This window comes from Myripristis murdjan, chromosome 12 (genome assembly GCF_902150065.1).
Source record: "Myripristis murdjan chromosome 12, fMyrMur1.1, whole genome shotgun sequence".
In the NCBI taxonomy this organism is placed as follows: domain Eukaryota; kingdom Metazoa; phylum Chordata; class Actinopteri; order Holocentriformes; family Holocentridae; genus Myripristis; species Myripristis murdjan.
This window is the reverse complement of record NC_043991.1, coordinates 18857225-18882178: the sequence shown is the minus strand read 5'-3', so window position 1 is coordinate 18882178 and position 24954 is coordinate 18857225. Positions and strand designations below refer to the sequence as shown.

Genomic DNA, 24954 nt, shown 5'->3' with positions numbered 1-24954 from the left:
AACCACCCACACCTACACCCTGGGCAGGGGCAAGTTATTCTCAAATTAAATTAATATATATCCAGAAATATTCAGAGTAAAGACTGCCAAGGGCCTGTAAAATGGAACTTAACACCTATGATGAGCATGTTTGAGAAAAAAGAAAAAAAAATCACAACATAAAGAACCACACTTTTTTTCAACAACTATTTAGTTTATTTTTTATATATAAAAACGACAAGTTCACTAAAAAGGTAAAACAATTTTACAAAAGAACAGGAAGCAACAGCAAATACGTTTACATCATTCTCAAGAGTATAGTCAAGTTGAATATCATTACTTAGAAAGACACGATTGGTTTTCGTCGGCATGTTGTTTTTTTTTTCTTTCTGCCAGACAAGGCTCTTAGTAACATGTATAGGCCCGGATCTTCTAAAACGGCTGCAACATGAGGCGCAGGTTGATCATGCAAACGAGAACAGGTGCACATAACTCGTTAGAATTGAGCAGCTTCAAAGATAAGAGGTGAAAGAATTACAGAGAGGCTAATTGCTAATACTTGAACCCACTATTTCATTTGCGCTAGTGCAAACTTTTAGTAGATCTGGGCCCGCGTATGTGTGTGTGTGTGTGTGTGTGTGTGTGTGTGTGCGCGTGTGTGTAGCCCTCGGACAACATTAGAGTTACCAGGGGAGGTTGGTGAAATAGCTTATCAGGGGGCCGTGGTCATCCAGGGATATGTCACACATCATCCTCAGGACAGCAAAACAAATATTTATTCTGTTTAAAATCTTAAACAAATCTTAAATCTGCTTTCAGTTTGTCCTCCATCACCTGCTATTTGATGCAATAATCTGTTTTACTCTATTGCTATATGCTACCAAAACACTTTTTTTTAGTAACCAGTAACTAACCTTTAACAGATGGATACTGAAGCAGCAGCGAAGGTTAAGACTTATTAAAAAATATGAACTTATACTGGTGAATGAACATGTAATTCGCATTTGACACCTTAAATACTTAAAAAGGCATAAATTTAAATCACCAACATAATGACCTTAAATCAGAGAAGAAAAAAAAAACAGTGATTCCTATACTCACTGCATGTCCCTAACACTGCGTCACTGGGACGTCCTCACTCAGTAAATGACATTTTTATTCCCAAGTCCGTTGGTCGGCCTCTGAAAAATGTCACAGAGCAGCACCAGGAGCTGGTCTTTCAAAACCTAACCTCCTGGATAAAAGTGATTTGTCTAGATTAAGTCATCATTTTTTTTCCCTCCAAAGCAGATTATATTTCTGATCTAAGTTTTCTGATCTCTTTCTTTGGACCTGGATTTTTTTTAATCCAATCCCATTTAATCCAGATAACATGCTGTTTTTGTATTCTTCGAAACTAAAGGCAAAAAAACCTGTATTAAATTAATGCTAAAAATCAGGATCATTTTGATCCCAGCTAGGGGAGTGGATTCAGAGTAGACTGACAAAATGAAGGCACAGTTTTACAAAAATGACTTACAGTCTCAAGGTATAGAGAGAAAATGAACCTGTGCTGATTTAAACACTTTCATAATTTACTGACCTAAAAACAACTACTTGATCTTATTATCAGTTAGTAAACAACGACTGCATTTTATCAGTGAATGTTTACTTTAAAGTGATCTTTATAAATGCTATTATTAAAAAAGATATGAACATTTGAGTGACACCGAGTTGAATAATTGATTAGTTGCAAACTGTTAACTGAATCACCAACTATTTTGATAATTAATCTTTTTGAATAATTTTTAAGACGACCGTTTCCAAATTCTCATGCTCCATCTTCTCAAATGTGAATATTAGAATGTGAATAATAATATTCTGGTCTCTTTAGTCCTCTATGACAGTAAACTATCATTGGGTTGTGGGCATTTGAGAACATCACCTTTGACCAAACAACTAATCGATTAATCGAGAAAATAATCAACATATTAATCAATACTAAAAATAACTGTTAGCTGTATCTCTAATGCACATGTTGCTGTTGTGTCCAGATACACAGTATATTGTATTTTATACTGTAGCTTTGAAGATGGTGGACAGAAGAAACCTGTCTCTTTTTTAAAAAGGTATTTTATTAATAATTTGTCTTTTTAGTAAATAAGATACATGGCCATTTAGAGGCATATTGAAAGCACTCCAAAGCCAAATTTGGAAATCATGATCTTGCGATATCTGGATGATCATTATCCAGCGTGAAAATGTTTGGAGAAACTGGGTCAAAATCAATTCCATTCATTTTGCTCCTTAATCAGAAAATGGGGGATTTGATAATCCAGACCATTCTACATTCCAATCCAGTTTAAATGTTTTAAAAACTGGCCACTGATGATGATCAGGGCAGGATTCAATCACAGTTGACTCAAAATACAGTAGCTAATTTAAGCTGACAATTTTGTACTAGATATTATGGACGTGTTCACTCTGGATGAGAGAAAACTCTTTGGGTCGTGGAGTAAACAAGACCAAACACCAGACGGCCCGAGGTAACAGGAACGCTGTCTGGAGGGCTCAGGTCAGTGTCATGTCACAAACCCCAGGGTGTCATTTCACAAACAAATCATACACCCTGCTCAATTACCTTCAACTTAATCCACCGCAACGTCGAGCATTTTCACACACAAGTGTTACACGCACATTGCAGATTAACATGGTTTGGTTTGACAATCTGTAACAGACAACAGATAAACCTCCTTAAAAGAAAAACACTAGCTAGGAGTGACTTGTGGATTAAATATTGTGACTTATGTCCCAAAGGCAAACTTAAGTAAGATGATGGGAGATTTTTTTAACCAGTGGAATGCCTGCGTGTGTGTTTGTGTGTGTGTGTGTTCAAAGGCAGGTCTGATGAAGTGCTCGGAGACCGATCATCACATGTGTGTCAGTGTTTCATGCTTACAGGAATGTCTCGGTGCTTCATGAACCCTTCTTGGATCATCTGTCTGTAGGTGTGTTTAGTTCCTTGCTTATTTGATAATAACGGAAATCTGCAGGGAGGCGTCACCAACGCTCCACGGAGGCCCTGATGCAGCTGAACGCCTCCTCCTACCAGGATGGAGCGGTGTTGGCCAGCCGTCTCATGCGTCTGAAACAGTCACAAATATTTCGATCAAATTATTTCAGAATGTAATCCAGGAAATCTTATTTTTTTGCAATAAGCAGCAGACCGTTCTCCTCTTCTTGCACAGAATTGCTTCTAAAGGAATAATCCAACATTTTGGATCTCACCTGGTGTTCCTGTCTTGGTCTCTTATCTTCTTCTCCATTTCGGCATCGGTGAGGGTTTCCAGCAGGGGGCACCACTGGTCTGCATCGCCTGTGTTGCGGATGGCGATCTCTACTGTGGGTAGTGGGTTCTCACTGTGGGAAATCACAGGCGAGGCAATACAAGCTGAGTCCACTAAAACACTGAATCTTCTCATAACGAGAGAAAGAGCTGGAAAACCCATGAGCAGAGGATATATTCTTGAGTTTTCAGCTCAGCTACTTGAAGAACACTTGCAAAAAACAAAAAAGCAAAGTAAAAACCAAGAAACCTTAGACCAAAGTTTGGCTACTACATACTTGTCAATTGTTTTACCAAAGTCTATCGACAAAGTATAATGACTGGTGGATCATTTACACATAATTCTGTAATTCTTACAATATCTTTCTGGAGTGACCACTGTGCATACTGGTTAATCTCTTGCGTTTTTTTTTTTTTTTAAATAAAAAAACAGTGTTTTGACAATTTCCAAACGCTACGCTATGCTGCATGTATCTAGCCCAAAATGTCGGAATGTGAACAATCTCTGACACATTCCTTGTATTGTTGTACTTCACTCCAGCTCCTCCAAGACTTAGCATCTTGCATCTGATTCAAACTACAGAGTGCTCATGTATGTGAAAGTGGTTGCATCTGTAGCATGGGTCCACACTGTACCAAATTATATTTAGTCAAGAAATGCGTTAACAAGTCAAAGCTTGAACAGCAAATCAATGCACAAAGAAACAGCCAGACAAGGCAGTGGGTGTCAGCAGACCGACTCCTTACACTGGGAAGCAATTTTAAAACTTTGCTGATGCCCCCTGTTGGTGAATTTTAAATATTACAGACATCCTTCCTTCTTGTACTGATCATCACTGGAAAAGGCAGTTGATGATTTGTAAACTGTTCTCCAGTCATAACTTGTATATAATAGAGCCGTTCCTCACATTTATTCCATCATGGCAGCCACATTGTGTACAATAATAGCATGTGCCAGGTTTGGTGAGAAATCTGGCAACGAGGACTAAAAAAAGAAAATATCTTTGGCAAGTAACTTAAAATAAACAATGTGTAGGCTCTCTGTATCATGGATGTGCTCAATGGATTTCATCAACATCTTTCCAATACATCTGGAAATATCAAATTTGACATTTTGACCAAAGGTCTGTTTAATGAAGCATTAGGAGCTTCTGAGATGCTGCCCTCCCCCTCCTGACAAGCTCTGTGAATACCTCCTGGTCTGTTTGAAGTGTTACTACACTTAGTTTCATTACAGGCATTTGGAGCTTCATAGCTCATCTGCCCCATGAACTATGAACACACACTGGATTGTTTCCACCCGTTCTTTACAAACTGCAGCATCAGAAATTAAACACATCAACAAAAGAATGTAAGTTTAAAGACCACCATTTGATCAATCATTGGTCAGCTATGGGCTTTGCTTGACAAGACAATTATGATCACCGTAAACTTAATACAGTTGTCCCTCGCTATAACGCGGTTCACCTTTCGCAGCCTCGCAGATTTTTTTTTGTGCAATTTTGCATGCTTTTTTTTTTTTACTGGACTGGAGAGAAAAGTGAGAAAATGTTAATGCCTGTCTGAGAAAAGTGTATAAAGTGTGTAGTGAGGGGTTTTACAGCCTTAAAACATCTATAATAATTGTAAAAAATAAAGCTGACTACTTCGCGGATTTCACCTATTGCGGGTTATTCTTAGAATGTAACTCCCACGATAAACGAGGGACCACTGTATCTAAAATGAAAAATGTTCATATAATTTTTTACTGAACATATTCTGATTAACACTGATGTCATGTAGTTTCACATTTACAAATTGATCTTAATTAGATTTTAAATTCTGAACCATTCCTGTGCCATCCTCATCAGGACAAATGACTTCAAACTAGAAAAGGAACACTGCACAGAAACAGATGTACATGTTTACTACACCTCTTACAGAGCGAGTGAGCAGGTTACCTGAAGGCATACGTCCTCTGATGCCAGCTGAGCTGACCTCGGATGCTGTAGGCGATAGTCGTGACAAACTCTCCTCCAAGGCCCAGCTCAGAGCACAGCTTCAAGGCAAAGGTCTCGGGGGAGTTTTCCCTCTCTGACATGTCCCACTCGAACTGGTCCACCAGAGAGATGTTCCCCACGTGGATGTTGAGCTGCAGAATTTACACAACATGAGAAATGTTTTGCTTGTGACATTTTTTTGCAAACTCTGTACAGCTGGTGAACAAACGCCAATCTTGATGCAGGCAAAAATTTGCAATGGAGGGTGCATTTTTTAGGCCACCAGACATGGTGGCCGGTTAAATGAAATAGCCTGCAGTTCTGTTGCAACACAGAGATAGTGTGAAGTCGCACTGAGGCTACAAAAACAGATAACAATGAAAACAAAGAAGAAGAAATGCCTAAAGAATTATTTAATGAAAGATGGTGAAAAGATGAGAGGGGGAGAGAACAAATCATGATGATGTATTTTTCGCTTTGCTTTTTGAGTTTGTGTCTCAGATATGGGCCAGTTAAAGTAATTTGTTTTGTTCTCATTTTTGTTACTATCATAAAATACATCCTGGGCAATTACCATCTCATTAGATGATATAAATCCATGTTCAGAGTATTTTCATGAGCTTAACATGTGATTCCCTCCTGGTTTGCTACTGTTGTTCTTCTACAAGAGTAAACAATCTTATTTTTGAAAGCTGAAAACCACCAATGCTAAGGAAACCAGATGAAACATTCTACTATATTGCTGTGCCGTGATCGATTTCACAATTCCATGACTTCTGCAGAGAACTGATCCAATTACCTAACCTTCCCTGTCAGCAATGGACCTCTCATATTCAGCATGAAATCCCATGACCAGCAGGAACCCTGAATGTTACCGTGGCTCACCTTGATGATGACTCGCTGGTCTGTCTGTTCGTCAAGTATGCTGTCAGTGGGGTAGGACTCAATCTGTTGACGAATGGCTGAGGCAATGGCCGGGACGAAGGCCAGGGGATTCAGGTCCAGGTCATCGCACAAAATCTCCGCAAACATCTCCGGGGTCATCAGCTTTTCTGGGGGAGGAACGCCAACATTAGAGATTACATGACACCATCACTTGGCACGTTGTTTCAAAAGCAGCTTGCGGACGGTATGAACTGGATGTTGATGTGACTGTGTGGTGTGTCGCTACCGTTCATGTTCCATGTGAAGGCATCTCGGAGCTTCTGGCCATCTATCTCCATGTCCAGACGGATGGGAACCAACACCTCTACCTGGGACGCATTCTCATGGATCACTGCGGGGTCGTGATCGTCAAAGCTGAGTCAGAGAGGAGAGAGCGGGCTTCAAAATCAGATCACTGAGAACGAGCATCTTAAAGCGCCTGAAAATATTAGTCCTTTCTATTTTAACACCAATTAAATGAGCTCTTTGCACTAATTACCTCACAGATTCACGGTGTTTATACATTTCAAACATAACAGACCTTTTTACAGCAGCCATTTACACATGAAACAGCAGGTAAACACAAGTATAACTAATGACATTAATTAATGCTGTGTTCCACTGAAGTTTCCATTGAACTAGAATGCATAACAGCAGGAGTCTGACTCTGTTAGACTTAAATGGAACAGAACCCTAATTAATGTCATTACTAACACTTGTGTTTACCTTCTGTTTCCTGTCAAAATGGCTGCTGTGAAAAGGGTTTATACTGTATGTCTCACCGTTAAACTATTACAGACTAATTTAGAGCCATGTCATCCCAGTGTGTAACCATGAATCCACTAGTCTGGTGTCATACTGAGCTTCCATATATCAGACCTCATTACCGAGTGATAAAAATACACAGCAAAGATCAAAACAGTTAGAGAAGAGGAATTTTGCCTAATGTTAACTTTGTTGACCAAAAAAATGACAAGAAGCATTTGACAATGACAGTTTTTCCGTGACAAAAACAAGACAAAAGACAAAAACTAAACAAAAATGAACCTTTGTTGAAGTATCAGGACATTTTTGTCAACAAATAAAAAATGAGATGAAAATGCCAGAAATAGATGAATGAAAACACAGCTTCAGACTTCAATTTGGATGAGAACAGGTATATGGACAAACTAGACACTAGGCACAACATAATGACAAAAGCTAGATACAATATACAAGACGGGTATGTAGATTAGAAATGAAGATTGCAGTAATGCAGATTGAGGAACGTAGATTAATCTGTGTACTAGCTAACATTTAGTCTACAGGTTTTCACTGACTAAAACCAATGTAGTTTTGTAAACAACAACAAAAAAGACTACAACTAACAAAATGCAAATGACCAAAATGTGACTAAATCTAATGTACGTTTTAATCAAAAGACTGTGACTGCCGCTAAATCAATTGTCAAAATGAACACAGTTAAAAACCACACCAAAAAGGTAGGCATGCTCAAACACTGCATCACTTTTTCAGTGGATTAATCACTTAGTCTATGAATGGAGAAAATAATGACTCATTGCAAAGTACCACAGACCAAAGTGATACCTTAAGATTAATGAATTAGCATCCAAGCCCTGGGCTCCACCCACACACTCATGTAGTGACATGGAGCTGAGAAAAGTCACATTAAGTTGCTGCACTTCTTGCAAGACTTGTAAAAAAAACCAACCAGGCTGATTTTCTCACCACAGGGGAAACGTCCTCTTCTTGTCACGGCCCATTCGGTTGCGGTTGATGGTGGTGGAGCAAGGCACGGCGTCCAGGTGGTGAGAGCTGTTGGGCAGTGTGGGAACCCACTGACTGCTCCTCTTCGCCTTCTGCTCCCTTTGCAGGAGGAACGAAAACACACAACGTTGGGAACGCACTGCATAAGCTACCACAACAAAAATATTGCTTTGTTTCAAATGATATAATTGGTTCAAATTAGATCTACCATAGCACACTATAATGCATGTGAACACGACTTACCCCAGCATTACAGTTAACCACATGGGGGTTGAACACCACTGCTTGTATTTTCTTAAACTGGGATAACTACAATGGGATTTTCATAACCACAACGTCCACTGTTTGAATTTACCACCATGGTCATGTTCCAATGAAAATTATCATTCTGCAAGCTGTATGTATGTTTTCAGTCCTCAGACATTCATCTGTATTTTTTTTTAACCCGGTGATGAACTGTGTACTGTAATTTGCCAAGTATCTTCTTGCGAGTAACTCAACAATGTGTGTCCTGTTTTCCCTGATAATGACCAATTGCTCCAATGCATTTGTTATTTTGTGGATGTGCATGGGTGTTTTTTTTTCTACTGGAGGCATACAAATTTTAAAAAGGTAAAACCCTCGACTAAATAATGTGTTTTTTGTGCCAAGTCTGTCACTAGAAAGGCGTTTTCACAGTCCTCTGAAGTCCTACTGAAGGTGGAAGTGTCTGTACATGCCCCTAAAATCTTAGAAAGACTTAGAAAACAGCAAACCTGAGCTTCAGTTTTCATAGGAGATTCGTTTTCAGCCATGAATGGGTCTTTTTTCAATGAAAAAACTTCTAATTATGATATTGATGAACAGATATTATTTTTTTTAGGGGTAGACAGTACCTGAGGTAAGCTGGGGGTTCTGTGCTGATGGACACCGCCTTGTATTTCTCATCATTACCCTCGAAGATCTCTTCACACTCTGAGGCCTTCAGCAAAGTAACACTGGTGGCTGGGAAAGATAACAACATTTAAGTACAATATTCAGAGTTATGTCCACATTTTGCTTCATTTTAAAGTGGTAAATCCTGTGTTCCTCATTAGTTTGACTTTGGCTCCATCCTTGGTGCTGTGTTCAGAGCTGTAGTGTCTTTGTGATGCACTTCTCAGAGATCACCGCTTTATTAAATACTGTGGTGAGTGCTGCAGAATCCATTTCATTAGTTTTTATATTGATGTTTGACTTTTCAGAGATTGGGAAGAGCAACACAGGCCGCTTTGATCTAGGTGAACGACAGACTGAAGGACTTCAATCCTGACAGAATAAAATTAGCAAGCACTTTATACTAGGCAGCAGGTTTTAAGAAAATCTCCTGAGATGCTTTTGGAGAGGTGCACAAAGCAAACAGCTCACATCACAGATGTCACAGTTGTCAATCTAGCGGTCTAGTTTTCGGACTGAGATGCTGAATATTGACAGATTTGCATGTTGTTTTTATGGCATAAAGCAACAGGGCAGGTCTTATGGTTTTATGTGAACCCACTCAGAAGTTGCACACCTTGTTGTCATAGCAAATCGCCATAATCAGCTCCTCCCTGCCCCGTGCCCAAGCTTTCCACAAGATTTTGTTATGTATTTGTTATTTATTTATTTACTTATTTTCCTCTTCTGTTTGGTATCCCTAGGGAGTAATGGGGAGGGTAGGAAATAATGTGGGTAAAAAAAAAAAAAAAAAAAAAAAAGAAAGAAATTGTACAAATTACTGTTACTGATGTTGTATCAGAGCGGACATTTTTTGTTGCGGAATCATTGTGAAATAAAAAGATGAAGAAAAAAAAAAAATTGTTATGTCATATGAATCGGACTGATGTGCCTTTTTGTGATCAACAACACCCACTACCATGCTTCCTTTTGACCAATCAGCATGAAAGGTTAATCAGCTCTCTCTTGGCCCATGACTAACCCTCTCCACAGGATATCCTGCTAACAAGCAAACAGACAAACAAGCAAACAAACGAATACAGAGAATGGGACAAAAACACACCCCTGTGTAACTCCACTTGTCGAGGTAAGAATACTTTTCCTGTCCCTTTACAACAAAAATCAACTGAATTCTGAAAGTGGCCTCTAAAGGCATGACAGACAGGGAAGAGCAGAGCAGAGAGACTGTGAGGAGAAATCCTGCTGTCCTTCACGAGGGCTGGTCTTATCATTTCTGTTTAATGGGTTTCATTTTCTTTTCCGTAGGCCGGTAATCAGCCAAAATATGTCATGTCCCCCCTCAATAGAGGGCATCCTTCCTTTATAACCAAAACATAGTATTGACATCATGTATCAGTATGAGTGTAGAACATCCTCTAGCTGTGTGACACACTATCGTCTGGGCAAAATAAATCATCAGCTTATTTTAGCTCACAGATTTAGGTTGAAATAATGTCTGGCCTACTTTATGTCCATATGTGGGATCTGTCCTTCATACTGTTTTTCCTAGGAAAACTTTTATCCATATGGAAAACTTTGACCTTATTTACCTTAGAGCCCAGATTAGGAAAGAACAAAGTTACATATGTCCTATATGTTGTAATAAACACTGTAAGTGTTGTGTTTTAGGTCCATTTAGCTTTTTTTTGTTACATATATTGTATTTTTATGAATGGCTTTTGCTGTTTGAGCCATTGCGAATGTCAAAACGTGTGTGAGTGTATTGGCCCTTTTCCATTAGTATCTACTCGGCTCGACTCTACTCGCCTCGACACGGTTTAGGTGGTTTTCCATTACAATTGAGTAGCACCTTGCCGTGGGCGGAGTCGTCATAGCAAGGCGGCGCACCGTCCAACTCCCTCTAAGCTCAGAAAAGTCTCCACGTCTTTATTTGACCGCGGTTTGCTTGCCATTTTCCGACTTTGACAACTTCACTGACGATCAATTTCGTATGTGTGTCTGTGTGTGTCTGTGTGTGTGTTGGGAGCGCGGCAACTCACCATGTGATGATGCTACAATTTTCTTCCTCTCCTCCACTGAGGCCAGCCTCCTCCATAAAGATGGGTATCTTTTATACAGAGAACCTCTGAACATACGCAGGTAGTTTCCAACCTGCAGGGAGGAGGTGAGGCAGAGAGAGGGAGAGGAGTTCACTGTGGTTATTTGGTAACAATTTAGTACCATACTTTGTTGGCTTTATATATATAAAAAAAGAATATTATCCAAAATGCAAAGACCAGCAAGATTTGGACGAGAGCCTCACTGGATCTTAATGCCAAAAGCAACATTTTGATGGTTATTATCATTTATCCACAAATATTGCCCAGATATTTTCTTTTCTCATATCTCTGCTTAAGTTTTTAGGAAACCTGTAATGTCATCTTCCAGCATGGAGAACAGAAAACTCACCACTATAAACTGCTGTAAACCATTCTGTCCCCTAGTTTCCCATATTTCAGTGGATTCATGTTTGCAGACTAACCAGCGACAAAAAGGGTTGGAGAGACGGGTGATTTGTCATTTCTAGCAGAAAAAATATATATATTTAGGCAAACTCTTTTCTTTTGACCACTCCCCATACAGAGAGGTCAAAGGGCAGGATCCTACTGCTGGTTGGGTTTCAGTTTCTTGCCCAGGGACACTTCAGTAGGTCGTTTGCCTGCCGACATGTTGACTTGAATCATTTACACAGTCTATGACGTGTACCCAACAGGACACACAGACACTCCTTTTACTCTACATTTGAAGCACTTATCTGACACCCTAATCTGGAGTGTCTACCAATCAACTATATTAAATCATTATATTCACAGATTTCCAGCATTGTATGGAATCATGAACAAGACATGCAACAGCACAAGCACAGGTCCCAAACAATTAACGTAACAATATCACTGTGGTTACAGACAACAGAGGTGATGGATGAAACAATATCAACCAGGGAGACAGAGTAGATTTTTATTCTGTTCTTTTTTTTTAAATATACACAACACCTTAATAACTCTCCCTAAAATCAACCTGGAAACTGAAGATGTCCAGCTATCATTTCAGTCTGTTGTCTAGATAAAGCTCTGTATCTTCCCACCCAGCAGGCTCCTCTATAACTGTGCATTGCATAGTGACTAAAGGTAATACAAGCAGGGAAAATGCAGCCTTCTCCACACCCCATGACCTGCTACTTTTGTCCAGTCCTCCAGACATGGAAAGACGGTGGGTCCTGCTTTTTGGACATCACCCCGAGGCCCAGACTTTTCCCTCTCAAAGGATGGAAAGGGATGAGAGCTTCATGCAGCACTCACAGAGAGGAAAAAGGTATCCTGATTTGTTTTATTCTCCCAAATTGCCCTTACGTCCAGTGGTTTTGCTTGGATTGTTTTATTCCTGTGGACACTGCAGCATTTAGTCAAAGTTTAATTTGTCTTCAGTACTTATGATAACAAAAAAGATACTTTGTATCTAAAACATTGGTTAAGTGATCCTAACGTTTATCATACTTAGGTGTTAACTGGATTTTCTTAATTTCCTAAAACTGAGAGGGAAAACAGGTTTACATGGCAATTCTTAAAGTCAGATAAATGCTAGACATGGGGAATAGCCAGATTATAAACTAATCTATATTGGCTGTCTGAGATTACTGCAGCATAATCTGGTTTATTTTGTGATTTTTGAGCGCACAGCTGCTGTGAAGAGCCTTGGGTGTAGTTTACACTGGACAAACTGGTGCAAATGGTAGGTTCACTACGGGTAAAACACACAACTCTGAAGTGGTGCACTGTGCTTAAATATTGGTAATCGATGAAGCCATATCTGCACACTGTGTTGCAGATTTGACAGACAGTATCGTTACACTGATTTAGATGGTAACTTCATGAAACGTGCGTAGGGCTTTAGCACGAGTTAGTAAAGTACCGGCTGCAAATTAACAAGTTAAAGCAAGAGAAAAAACTGTTTTGTTTGTGTCTTTGTTTGAAAACAACACTATTTACATCTGCCACGCCAGATGTTGACTTAACATTACGGCGTTACGTCCCGGTTATCGCAGCCAGGCATTTCTTTGTTTATCAGCCCTGGATGTGGACTCGTTAGCAAGCTAGCAGCAACTAGCCAGAAAAAATGCGTAATTGAGGCTTGAAATGGGGAGCGACGCATTGAAAGTCAATCCATATTTAGCTACATACCTCTGATCCAACCATGTAAAAGTCCCCATCTTGTTCTAATTGAAATTTAATGGGCTTCTGGCCAAATGTTTTACTTAACGCCAGTTGCATCTTGGCGCAGTCTCTGAGCAGCTAACTAGTGAGCAGCCGTCTCCTCTCCTGCTGCGTTCCTGGCCTCTGGGGAAAATGGGAAACGTGACAGTCCCGCGTCAGAATAGTTCACTTCAGCTTTCACGTTTACTAATTGGGAACTGACAATGATCCCTGACTACTTCGAGTTACCGAATTCAGTTAGACGAGAATATATTTGTAGTCATGTGCAGGGAATGATTAGCTCATTTAAACCATAATGAAGCATCCAAATTAAGATTTCCGCTAAACAACGTGGTGGTATCTCGTCTTTTTAAATGTAATGGCAATACAGCAAGCCTATGACTTGACAGATTTCCATGTAGGCCTATGGATAAATGGCAATATTTAATTTAGGCTGATGTAAAGTATATCTTATAATTTATTTTGCAAGATTTTATGTAATCTTAATTATTTTTAATTTTTACTTCTTTTTTTTTTTTTAATATATATAATTCATGTATTTATTTTGGGAGGGCGCTACAGGACAACCAAAGTGTATGCCTACCTATAATTTCACTCATTGCGTCTCACAAGACTCAGGTGGTGCCGCATGTCTAGCTGTAAGCGCGGCTCAGGAATTTGCTTTAACTGCGTTTGAACGTCTTTCCCATAATCAGTGAACGCAGCATTCCTCTTCCTCCTCGCTGGTGCGAAGGCTGACACACAATTAACAGAAAACCAACACTGCCGCCCACCGATGGAGTGTTAGACATGAAATTTCCACACCCTACATTACCATCCAGTTCAGTCATACCTTTCTACAGCAGCACTATAAACACAAACAACACAAAGACCAGAGCTTTAAATGAATGAATAAACTTATGAAAAATTGTCAATTTCATACAGAAAAAAAAGGTGAGGTGCAAAGGTTCAGGGAACATGTGGCACTCCCCGGAGCACCATGCTGAGATGCATCACCCTGACTGTACTTTGGCACACACGACGTCCCACAAGTTGAAGGTCATTCACAATCTGTAGTTGCAGTAATAACAGCAGCAGTACCAGCAGTAATAAAAACAGTAATAATCACAACTATATTTATGACAGTTTAAGTAAAAGTGCTGTAAAATAAAACAATGATTTAAACATCAGCTATAATAAAAAGAAGAGTTGCTCTGCTGGCTTTATAAAAGGCCCATTACCCACCTACTCACTTGACAAATTTCAGGAAAATATTAGTTGAATCCCAAACAAACCAACCAACATGAATTACAACAATATGTCAAACTCACAGCCCAACAAACGTGACCCATGATGGGATGTAAAGGCAAATGAAACTTATTCTGACCAGACCAGTAGCAGTTTTTTTTTTTTTTTTTCCCAAACTTTGAGTAATGAATTGTTACAAACCCAAACGTAGCCCAAACGTTTGTGATCAGGATTCATAATGTCTACCATGTAGGCTGCAGGGGTGAGTCTCATCCAGGAGCCTTTCACGTGGACCCGAACATTCAAAAATGAAAATGGAAAATAAACCACCTTCACTTTCACATACAAACAGCCAGCCATCACACCCTAGTTGAAAGCAAACTGCATACAACACCTCGTGCAATGTACGTATGCCGTAATGATTTACAGGACCAAAACAACCTTAAATTTCACAGATCTAAGTTTGTGAAGGTGTGAAAATGATTTCGGCACTGCAATTATACAGCAGCAGGTCAGGACTACAATGATGAAGTCCAGAGAAAAACAATAACACAAATCGGGTGACAAAAACTGGCAGAGAGCAAGGACTTTCCTTTTCCATCTATGTGTTTGGTAACTGTACCGTTATTTGTTTAAATCAGTTAAACTCTGTCTTCTTTCTTGCCATGCAGCACCACTGCTATCAAATGAAATATATCCAAAAAGGAATTTGCCACACACATTTATTCTTTAAAAAAGTCCAAGAAAAAAAAACAAAAAAAACAATCGCGGCATCTGAATAAATTCATTCAGACATTGTTTTGCTGCTGTTATTTTCTCTTTCATCTGACCACTGAATATTATATTTTTTCTTTTTTTTTTTTTTTTTAGATGAAGACAAACATCAACCAAGCCAAAAGGCTCACCATTCAAAGTCCCTGGGCTTCTGTTCTCTCAAGTAGTCTTAGAGCAACAATCTGGCATCAAGAAGAGTTTCTGAGGGTGATGTGAGCCATGTACAAAGACAACAGACAAGATATCTCCCAATGAGTTCTGGTGGGTTGGCATTCTTTGTCCAGAACAAAAACAAACAAGTCGGGGGAACAAAGGGACCACGCTCGTCCCCTTCATCTCTCTCTGAGGGAATGTCCTTAGAAGTGACCTGGCGATCAGGAGTGGGTCGGGGGCTTGTTTAACCCCCAAGTCGCTGTCCCTCCCCCCAGGCAAACCCTCCTGGGCGCTCCTCGGGCAGGGGGTTGTAGTTGGCATCTTCCTCTGGAGTGTCAAACAGCATCTTTCTGTGAGAGAGAACGAAAGAGGGCGATATCTCTTAGTGACGAAACCGGACATGGCAAACAGTTCAAATACATCTCTGCGTTTGTATTTATGTTTTTCTTATTTGACAAACAAAAACGCAGGAAGAAACAACAGCCTTACATGATGGAGGGGGTCTTGAGCCACCTGCCGCCGCCTGGCTGGTTGGGGAAAACATCCTCAAGGAAGAAGTACACGTGACCAACAGCGATGCCTCAAGAGTGGGAAAACAAAAGACTCATTCACTGCTATGATTCAAATACCGCAACATCATCCACAACAACCAACTCATTTTGGCTTTTAAAGTGTCACAGTGGTACTAAGTCAAGACGTGAGAGCGAGAGCTACCTAATAGATCCACGATGATGGAGTTGCCCAGCAAGAGAGAGAATCCCATCAGCACCCAGGGCAGGAAGGGCGCCTGGAAGTTCAACAGGCCAAAGAAATTCATGCGAACGTTTGGGTTTCGTCGACTCCACACGTACACCAGCATGATGGTGAAAGCTTGGCCCAGGAACACCAAACTCACAAAAGTGCCAAATATCTGAGAACTTATTAAAGAATAACAGAGCAAACAAACTGAATGAATTCAATTTACCCTGATTTGCATCTGGGATACCTCACAAAGCAAACCTGTGGCAGTTTTCTGTGATCTCAGCGTGTGGATTTCACACAAAAACACGCTGCAGACATACTCAATTCTTTACTGTCAATTAGTTTTAAAAAAAAAGTTTAGCAAATACTCGGACCTCAGCAGAGTTTCCCGTCATGTTTCACACAGGGACCCACATGTAGGTGTACTGTTTGTCCCAAGACCAACCACACATTCTACAAGGTCCAATAACGCTGTCAAAAAAAAAAGTACTGACACTTTCAAAGCACCTTTTTCAATCATTAGGGTGAATTCTACATTTGTTCAATATCTAGTAATAAAACACTGTCTTACAATCAATGAGGAACATTTAAAAACATTTAAAGCCTAATATTTAAAAAGTGGAATCTAAGACATTTTAAGACTTTTTAAGGACGTGAAGGCCCTGTTTTCAGGTTTGCACAGGGATTGTTTTTCCTCCTGTGGTCATTCTGCTCAGGGAGGCCAACGGGTGGTACCTTAAAATTCACCTCTGGTCTGAACTGTGGCTCGTGAGGAAAATGCTACTGCGCATCTGCTCTGCATCCTGTCTCATAGCGACTTTCGGAGGATTAAACAGGAGACCTTCTGATTACTGGGCGGACTCTGTGATCAGTCAGCCATCCTGACAGACAACGTAACAAGATGCATGATCCGTCTATGGGCAGTCAGGCTGCACGGCTCAGCTTTGCGAATACAGGAAAGGAAACCAGATGGCAAGAAGTCTGTGGGAAAAGAAACCCACAGGCCTCAGATTAAGACAGATGTGATGTTTTCAAGGCACAGAGTATTTCCTATATGAGTACAATGCATTGTTTCTGGACCTAAGCATACACCTTTTTCGCAGCTGGCATTTTGTCTGCCGGTCTAACAGAGCCCGTCCAGTGAGCCAGCATGAACAACAGCAGGACTCTGGCTCTGTTAGATGTAAATGAAACTGAACCTAAATCAATGTCATTAGTAACACCTGTGTTTTCCTGCTATTTCATATAGAATTGCAGTACTTGTACAATTGCAATACTTAAGTGTGTGCTGTGGAGTCCCTACAAGTGCAGGATTCAACCTTTTCCCATGGTCTAGTGTTAAAATGCAAACAAAAATTGCAATAAACTGTAACAGCGAATCGCAAAACTTAGGAATTGCAATACATATTGAAACGGCACTCAAGTATTGTGACAGTATTGAATCAGGAGATAGGCATATGGTCCCAGCCCTATTGATCAAGGGATGAAATCTCTGGCTTTCAAAACAGTTTCACGGCTATGTGCTTATAGAGCAAAATAATCAATGATCAGCTCTCAGAGGAAGGATACAGTCATCAGAAGCCCACCAAAGAGGAACATGAAGACAAAGTCAGCGGTGCGTCCTCTGAATGAGCCCTCCTCCAGCATACGACAGTATCGGTACCTGTTAAAAAAAGGTTAAGGAAATCTACACACACTTCCCATTATAGAAATACAACTGCAAGACCCATCTTACATTTCATCATGTAGACATTTAAGAGGCGCCAACCCTGTTACCGTCTGTGCCACGGGCAACACTGATCATGAGACTTGTTTCTGTCTATTCTTTTCCCCAGAGAAGCACAGTGTGTCTGAAACCACATAGCCGCTTCAGCCATTTTCAGTGAAACAGAAAACATGCAAACTTCTTTCACATGCACACTTGCAGTGAGTTGTGCAATTGAAAAGGATACAAAAATATCATATTGAACAGGAAGTTGAAGCCAACTGGACCAAAAAACAGAAAGTTGGTTATTAGCCTCCATACCTAGAAAATCAGAGGCAGAGAGACACAGTCAGTTGTACACCAATGCATGAACAAATCAAAACAATAAACAAATTCATGACATCAAATAACAAAATAACAATCCATAAGTCATTTACTGGAGAAAATGACCATTTGAGAAAAATGTCTTTTTCAACAGCTTGCATTTTAATAGTGACTGGAAACTATGTTTTTTTGACTAAATGTGCTGCAGATTGCCTTCCAGGGAAATTCAGTAAAATCTAAAAGGTGTAGCAAAATTTCATGGAAATAATGGAAATATAATGACAGACATAACAATAAAAAGCAGACTACAAGATGTGGAAAAAAAGGCCCGGAGCAATATGTGTAAAAAAACCAATTAACCAACCAATTATCGGTGCTGAAGTTTTTAATAATCGGTATCATAATTTTGATTCACATGATGGCTGTTATGAGAACCATTCAGATGCTACCTCTATGTCAGCCAGTGCATGGGGCAATATTTCAAATAATATGGATGTCATGCAGTTCAAGATTCATGACAGCTTTTAGTCAGCGATTCAGATTTCCCCAGCAACAGCAGTCTGAACAGACCAGAATGCAATGCAGCCACAGCTTGCGCCTTTGTCTAACTGTCAACGTCTTCAAAAGTGTTTCTGTGATTTGAACAACCAGTCGCAGAGGTCGTCACAAGTCATTTACAGGGAAGAAAATCAACTATTTTAAGAGAGGCAGACCAGGTGGTTTCAGATAAAGTGTGTGTAGCGACAAGTACATTTACAAGACTTTATCACATCTGGAACTCACTGACCATTACAGATCAATAATACATTAGAATGTCAGAATATCCGAGGACAGATTTATTGTTCACTGTGCAAAAAGTAATAGGTAGGTGCAAAAGTACATTTGGTTAAAGATAAATATAAAAAGCATTTTACTCTGGAACCACCTGTTGACTCTGGATGAAGATGAGCAAAAAGGCCATGTACTTGCAGATTACCCACCTGGTAATTCCTTAGAATTAATTCTGGGTTGAAGTACAATTGGAAAGGTGTGATGAGCTCTAGTTGCTGAAAAATAAGAGAAAACAGAAAAAAAAAAATCATAAGAATTTAATTTGAAATGCATCAACAACTCTGTATGACAACAGAATCTGATATGGACACATCTGATACAAACAATGAGTTGGGGGGCTTTTTGGGGCCCTTGATAAAAAAACAAACTGTTTTTTCCAGTAAGATCCTCAAAGAAGTAGCCCTCCGTTTTCAAGGCTATTGACATTTATTTAATATCACAGATATGGCAAATCCTAAATACAATTTGATTTTGTGTGCTTTACTTAAACAAGCAGTTAAGCAGGCACTAGCCCTGCCTGTAGCTGCTGGCTGCAGGTAGCAAAAGACTGCAGAATAATTTTCAATGGTGTGTAATAGAAATTCAAAATATGGCACAAATTTATGTGATAACTTAAAAACGGAACAATTAAAGTAACAGAACATTATTGTTAAAATTATAAAATACTATTACCATGTAGCTTACAGTATAGTTTTTAAAATCACCTACTTCCAAATGAAGAATGGCGTATACAGCAAACTGATTTTGACAGATTATGCTGTGGGCCGAGTGTGTGAACAAGGTTTAAAAAAACGTTTTTTGATGACACTTGTGATATGTGGTCAGAACTATGAAAAATTTATCGAGGTCGTTCTTTTTCATGTATTGACTCTTGTGTTCATAAATAGTCATATTAAAAATAAATAAATAAATAAATACATAAATAAATAAATGAAGCACTCCAGCACAACTGGAGCAGAATTCAGGAAATCAGAAGGCAACTTGTTGTCACAACAACAATCGAGCATATCTTGGAAAAAGTTATGCAGCTTTAATTCATACTAAAACCAACCACATAACCCATTCACTGCCTGGCTGCAAAATTAATCAAAATGCTTGAACCAGAATAAACTTAAACTACGTTGGTAAAAGTCTGGCAACTAAGCAGTTTGGTTATGATTAGGCACGGATTTGCATTGAGCTGCATGAGTTGCAATTCAAATCATTGGAATGTAAAGTGGTTGTACCTGCCTGTTCACCTCAATGTTTCGCTGCCTACTTTTCCACTCTGTTTGTACCAGATATAAAATCATTGTGCCTCACTTTTCGAGCTACAAACATTCAGACTTTCCACCCCAATGCAGTTAGGTGGCAGACGACTTGATACGGGTTTGCCAGTTTTTCCTGGCGACACAAATGTCACTGATATACTGACATGTGACAGTGTGTACAATCCAATGGAGCTCAGTTCAGAAATGCACAGTGCCAAAACACTCTCTGAATGTCAAAGACAGATGTGGCTCCTGGGGTCAGAGCTCCCTCAGAAGACATCTCCAGTAAAATGAGGAACAGTTCCATCTAATTATTGTTTCAAACTCTGAATACCCACAGAGGGTCAAAGCATGACCGCTCTGATGAGAGGTTTCACTGCTCCTACAGCGACTTCCCCAGCAACACACAGTTATGCAACAAAGTGCAACAAACAACAAAAATCCTCCAGTACATGACGCATGTCCATCTGTGGGTCTTTGACATGAAAACCAAAGTTTGGGACTGAGAACAAAACTACCACATGTTTAAGATTCACAATGCTGAAGAAAATAAAATTAAAACACGTTTACTTTGATCCTTATACAGAACCTTCCTACTCCAGAACTTTCATGAGCGATCATGAGCCCGTCATTCACACAATCCTCTACCACCAACACCCTCGGTGGTGGGCGGTAACAGGCAACAGGATCCTCATGCCTATTATTCCACTTTTAGTGTATTGTGTACAGGTATTGTGTCTTTCTGAGGGTCATGTTCAAGTTGCCAAATTTGTGAATGGAGTCAGGTTTGGCTTTCTTTCCTTAACACTCCTATTGGACTCACTATGATCCCATTCAGTGTTCAACGTCTCCAAATACATGATTAAAACTGTTTTTTTGTGCTTCATATTTAATGACTTTTCCTGATTGAAAAATGGTTATTTAGAGTGCTTGCACAGGAGAGCCTTTTCTGGTTCCACAGCAAACTTTTGAGACCATGGTGTTTTTAAAGAACCTTTTTTTTTTTTTTTTTTTAAGAACAATTTAAATGATTCAAAGGTGCTTCAAAGAGCCATAAAAAAATCTTTGACAAGAGAAAAAATACATAGGAACAACAGTTAATTCTCATTTCTCAAAAGGAAAAATAAAGAGGTGTCAACTGAAATCAAAAATTATTATTATTTTTTTGTTGTTGTTGTTTAAAAAGCTGTTTAGGTAGTTAACAAGAAACATAAAGTACATGACAAATACACTTGGGAAACAATTTCTGTTATACACATTTTCAGGAGGTTTAAATTACTGGGGTCAAATTGATGCCAGTTGATTAAAAAAAAAAAAAATCAAATTTGAAGGTAGCAGGAGGGTTAATAAAATGACAACCTTCATAAACAATTCACTAATCATTCACACAATCCTCTACCACTAAAGCCCACCCTTTGGTAACTTTGGTAACTAACCCTAACCCTAACCCATATGCCCATTTATTACATTTTTTTAAGCATTGTGTCTTTCTGATAGAGTTGAAGTTTGTATTATTATCATATTGTTGTCTAGATATGAACATGAGCGGTATACATCTCAAAAGGCAACCATATGGATGATATCAAATGTAGTGTTAAGGTTAGTCTAAGACAGCGATTGGTCTGTCCTGATCAATAAAATACTTTGTGAAGTAACTACATTTTTCTGGTAGTATTATGCTGTTCAAGTAAGTGTGAACCCGCAGTCATATCGTGTACTGTATCGCTATACTTTTTCACATTTCTATGTATTATATATTGTAGCGCTATAGAGGTACTTGGCACAAACATCGCGACATGACATTTTGTCCATATCTACTTTCTGAGGGCCACTTTTAAGTTCCCAGGTTTGTGAATGACTTTCTTTCCCTCAGAGAGACACAACTGGGCGACTCGGTGGAGAAAACCAGGTAGAAGAAATGTGAAACTGCGAGGTGAGAGCTTTAGCTTGGAAAACTAGGAACTCAGACAAGCAAAAGTGGGCGACTGTAGCCGCAACACTGTCTGATAGTCCTGGCTCACAGATTAAATTAAGAGGGCACCGACCCCAGCCAGGGTTAGGGTGTCCTGCAGCCGAATAATAAGAGAGCTGCACCTACAGAGTCTGTGGCTAATCAGACCCCGACACGTCCTGTTTTCTCTCCACACACACACAGCCGCCGTGGCTAAAGCGCCGAGCTAACGTCCACAGAAAGTAAACACCGAGCTAGCTACACGACGGCGGGCGGCTGTCAACGGCAACCGACGACCAAACACTAGAGTGACTCTTATAATGTTTAAATCTCTTACCACTGCCGCGGTTGTGAGGACGCAGGCGGTTGTATATGCCCTAGTTACAACAGGAATCTGTAAGTACTCCTGCTGTAAAGTCTGGTAAGCCATTTTGGACGGACTGAAAGCTTCCGGCACTTTCTTGACACGTCACTCCAGCGTGATGAGGCGTTCAGGCGCATGGGACACGTCCGGAGACACCGCCTGTGTCCGTAAAGGCAGCGAAACAGGACATGTCGACGATAAAACAAACAAACAAACGACCGAAAATCTATCAGAACAATCAATGTAATGCGATAGTTTCAGTGTCTTTAACTGAGTTTATTGTAATACACTTATTTATTTTCGGTTTGAATCTTTTTTTGCTAGGTTTATTTTGTTTTTGCTGTATCTCTCTCTTTTTTTAAAACTACTTTGTGTTTTAATGATTTCATGCTTCATCTACTTGCAAACAATGTTCTTATCATCGTCTTTTTTCATGACTTGAAATAAATATTTACAACCTTCACATTTACAACCATGCAATAACATTTACCATGTAACTACTATTTGTATGTAAATCTATGGTAATTGCTCCTGTGTAATTAAAAAAAAAAAAAAAAAAAAAGGCAGTTAATGAACAGAGGTTAACGTAAGTTTGTTTGTTTTGTGTTTTTTGAGAATTCAAGTGCTGATAACATTTAGTCTTTTAAAGGAGAATCAAGTATCTACATTCATTCATTCATTCATTCATTCATTCATCTTCTAAACAGATTATCCTCACAAGGGTCGCGGGGAAGTATCTACAAAAAAATGTAAAATTATCTAAATAATAATGGTGTAAACAAACAAATATCAGACACAGAAATGAAACAAAATAAATACACAAAATAACAGTGAGAAAAGAAAATTCATAATAACTAATAATGTACAACATTGTTTCTTCTCAGGAAGGTGATGATGTCATTTCTTGATAACAATAAAAAGGTATTGAAAAGTCTATAGGCATTTTGATTTTGATTTTTCTTTTTCTAACTGTCAGTAAGTTGCAGACCCCCATTTGAAGTGAATTTGCTCCGTATCAAGAGATATTTTGTGTTGTGTTTGGCGAGGCTGCGTTCAGATGCCTTTCACAAGCTTTTCAACACAAGAAATCTCATCCAGCATCACTGAGCTGAACTTTCAATAAGGTATTTTCATATTAAAAATGAATGTCCTTGTATTTTTATGCAAACTTTCAAGTTATTTTCCTCAATTTTTTTGTTTTGTTTTTGTTGTTCTTTAAAATATCTGGCAATTTTATTAAAACTGTTTTGTTCTTGTGTTATTAATCTACCTGGTAATTGTTTTGGTAATTTATTTAAAATATAGTTTTCTGCTAATTTCTTTTTCTTTCTTTCTTTCTTTCTTTCTTTGCAAACTTTTGCCTTTTTTGCATTTGCTAATCATATTTTCCCCTTGTTTTTGATCAAATCATGCCAATCTGCTCAGGTTTCAAAGGGTTAAATTGTTTTGATGTCATGTTTGCACTGAGGTGATAATAATAAACCAGAAAAGAGAAAATGTTGCAGTTATCCCTCATACATATTCTGCATGTTAACAGTTTCTAGTGAACTAAATTGCAGGGAAGTTTAACTATTCCTTAGTTTTCTGAGGCCCCTGGAGGACCCTCATGCAGGGACCTCTGTGGGTCCCCAGACTCCACTTTGAGAACCACTGGATCAGAGACATGGACGCTTTCCTCTCTGCTGTGTGGTTGATGCACAAAACACACACTCTCACCAAGGAGGCTTGATCAAGTTTTGAGACTTTTATCTATTTATAAATCATGCAGCTGTTACAGAAACAGTCAGCTGAGGACTGTTCCTCTGAACATCAGTGATTGTTGAATTTCTGCACACACACACAAACACACACACGCACGCACACACACACACACACACACACACACACACACACACACACACACACACACACACACACACGTCTTTTGACAGTTTTAAACTTCAAGATGGACCCGTTGGCAGTGTCACGGTGTCCACCAAGTTGCCTCTCATGTGTCGTCTGCACTGTAGATCATGTTTAGTCAGTGTTTCCTGATGACAGCCTCTGATCAGTCTAAATCAAAATCAGTCCAAATAAATATTTCTCTTAAAACATGTCATTCCTATGACATGTTTTCAGTTGTGAGGTCCAATAAGATATCTGCGATAAATTATTTTCTAGACGAGAGGTTTTCAGACTTTCTCATGTTGTAGACCCCCAAGTTGATGATTAGCAACTCACAAAACATTAAAAAAAAAAAATCACTGGATTGAGAGAGAGAAAAAAAGCAAAAGAAATTTACTATATTTTAAGTTTAAAAAATTGGGAAAAAAAAACAAACACAAGAAAACTGCAAGAAAATTACACACACAAAAAAATCAGAAAATAAGCAAATATATATATAAAAAAGACAGGAAAGCCTATATGTATAATTATTAAAATGATAAAATGATATATTTAGGGTCAGATTAGGGTCAGATCAGTGATACTGAATTAGATCTCTGTTCCACTGAGTT

At 39.1% G+C, this 24954-nt stretch overlaps 2 protein-coding genes across 2 annotated transcripts; both read right to left on the bottom strand.

The window, feature by feature from the left end:
- Positions 1 to 305: 305 nt before the first annotated feature.
- LOC115369467 (SWI/SNF-related matrix-associated actin-dependent regulator of chromatin subfamily B member 1-like) lies at positions 306 to 13587 on the bottom strand. Its single transcript, XM_030066082.1, has 9 exons — positions 13107 to 13587; positions 10929 to 11040; positions 8850 to 8958; positions 7936 to 8073; positions 6455 to 6582; positions 6169 to 6335; positions 5245 to 5435; positions 3247 to 3378; positions 306 to 3103 (listed from the first exon to the last, which is right to left on the bottom strand). Exons 1-9 carry the CDS (start codon positions 13194 to 13196, stop codon positions 3064 to 3066), a joined length of 1107 nt encoding a protein of 368 aa, XP_029921942.1. The 5' UTR covers positions 13197 to 13587; the 3' UTR covers positions 306 to 3063.
- A 1552-nt stretch (positions 13588 to 15139) lies between these two features.
- On the bottom strand, positions 15140 to 22566 carry derl2 (derlin 2). Its single transcript, XM_030066080.1, has 7 exons — positions 22433 to 22566; positions 19044 to 19109; positions 17987 to 18060; positions 17604 to 17697; positions 16008 to 16203; positions 15783 to 15873; positions 15140 to 15643 (listed from the first exon to the last, which is right to left on the bottom strand). Exons 1-7 carry the CDS (start codon positions 22523 to 22525, stop codon positions 15538 to 15540), a joined length of 720 nt encoding a protein of 239 aa, XP_029921940.1. The 5' UTR covers positions 22526 to 22566; the 3' UTR covers positions 15140 to 15537.
- Between the last annotated feature and the right edge of the window lie 2388 nt (positions 22567 to 24954).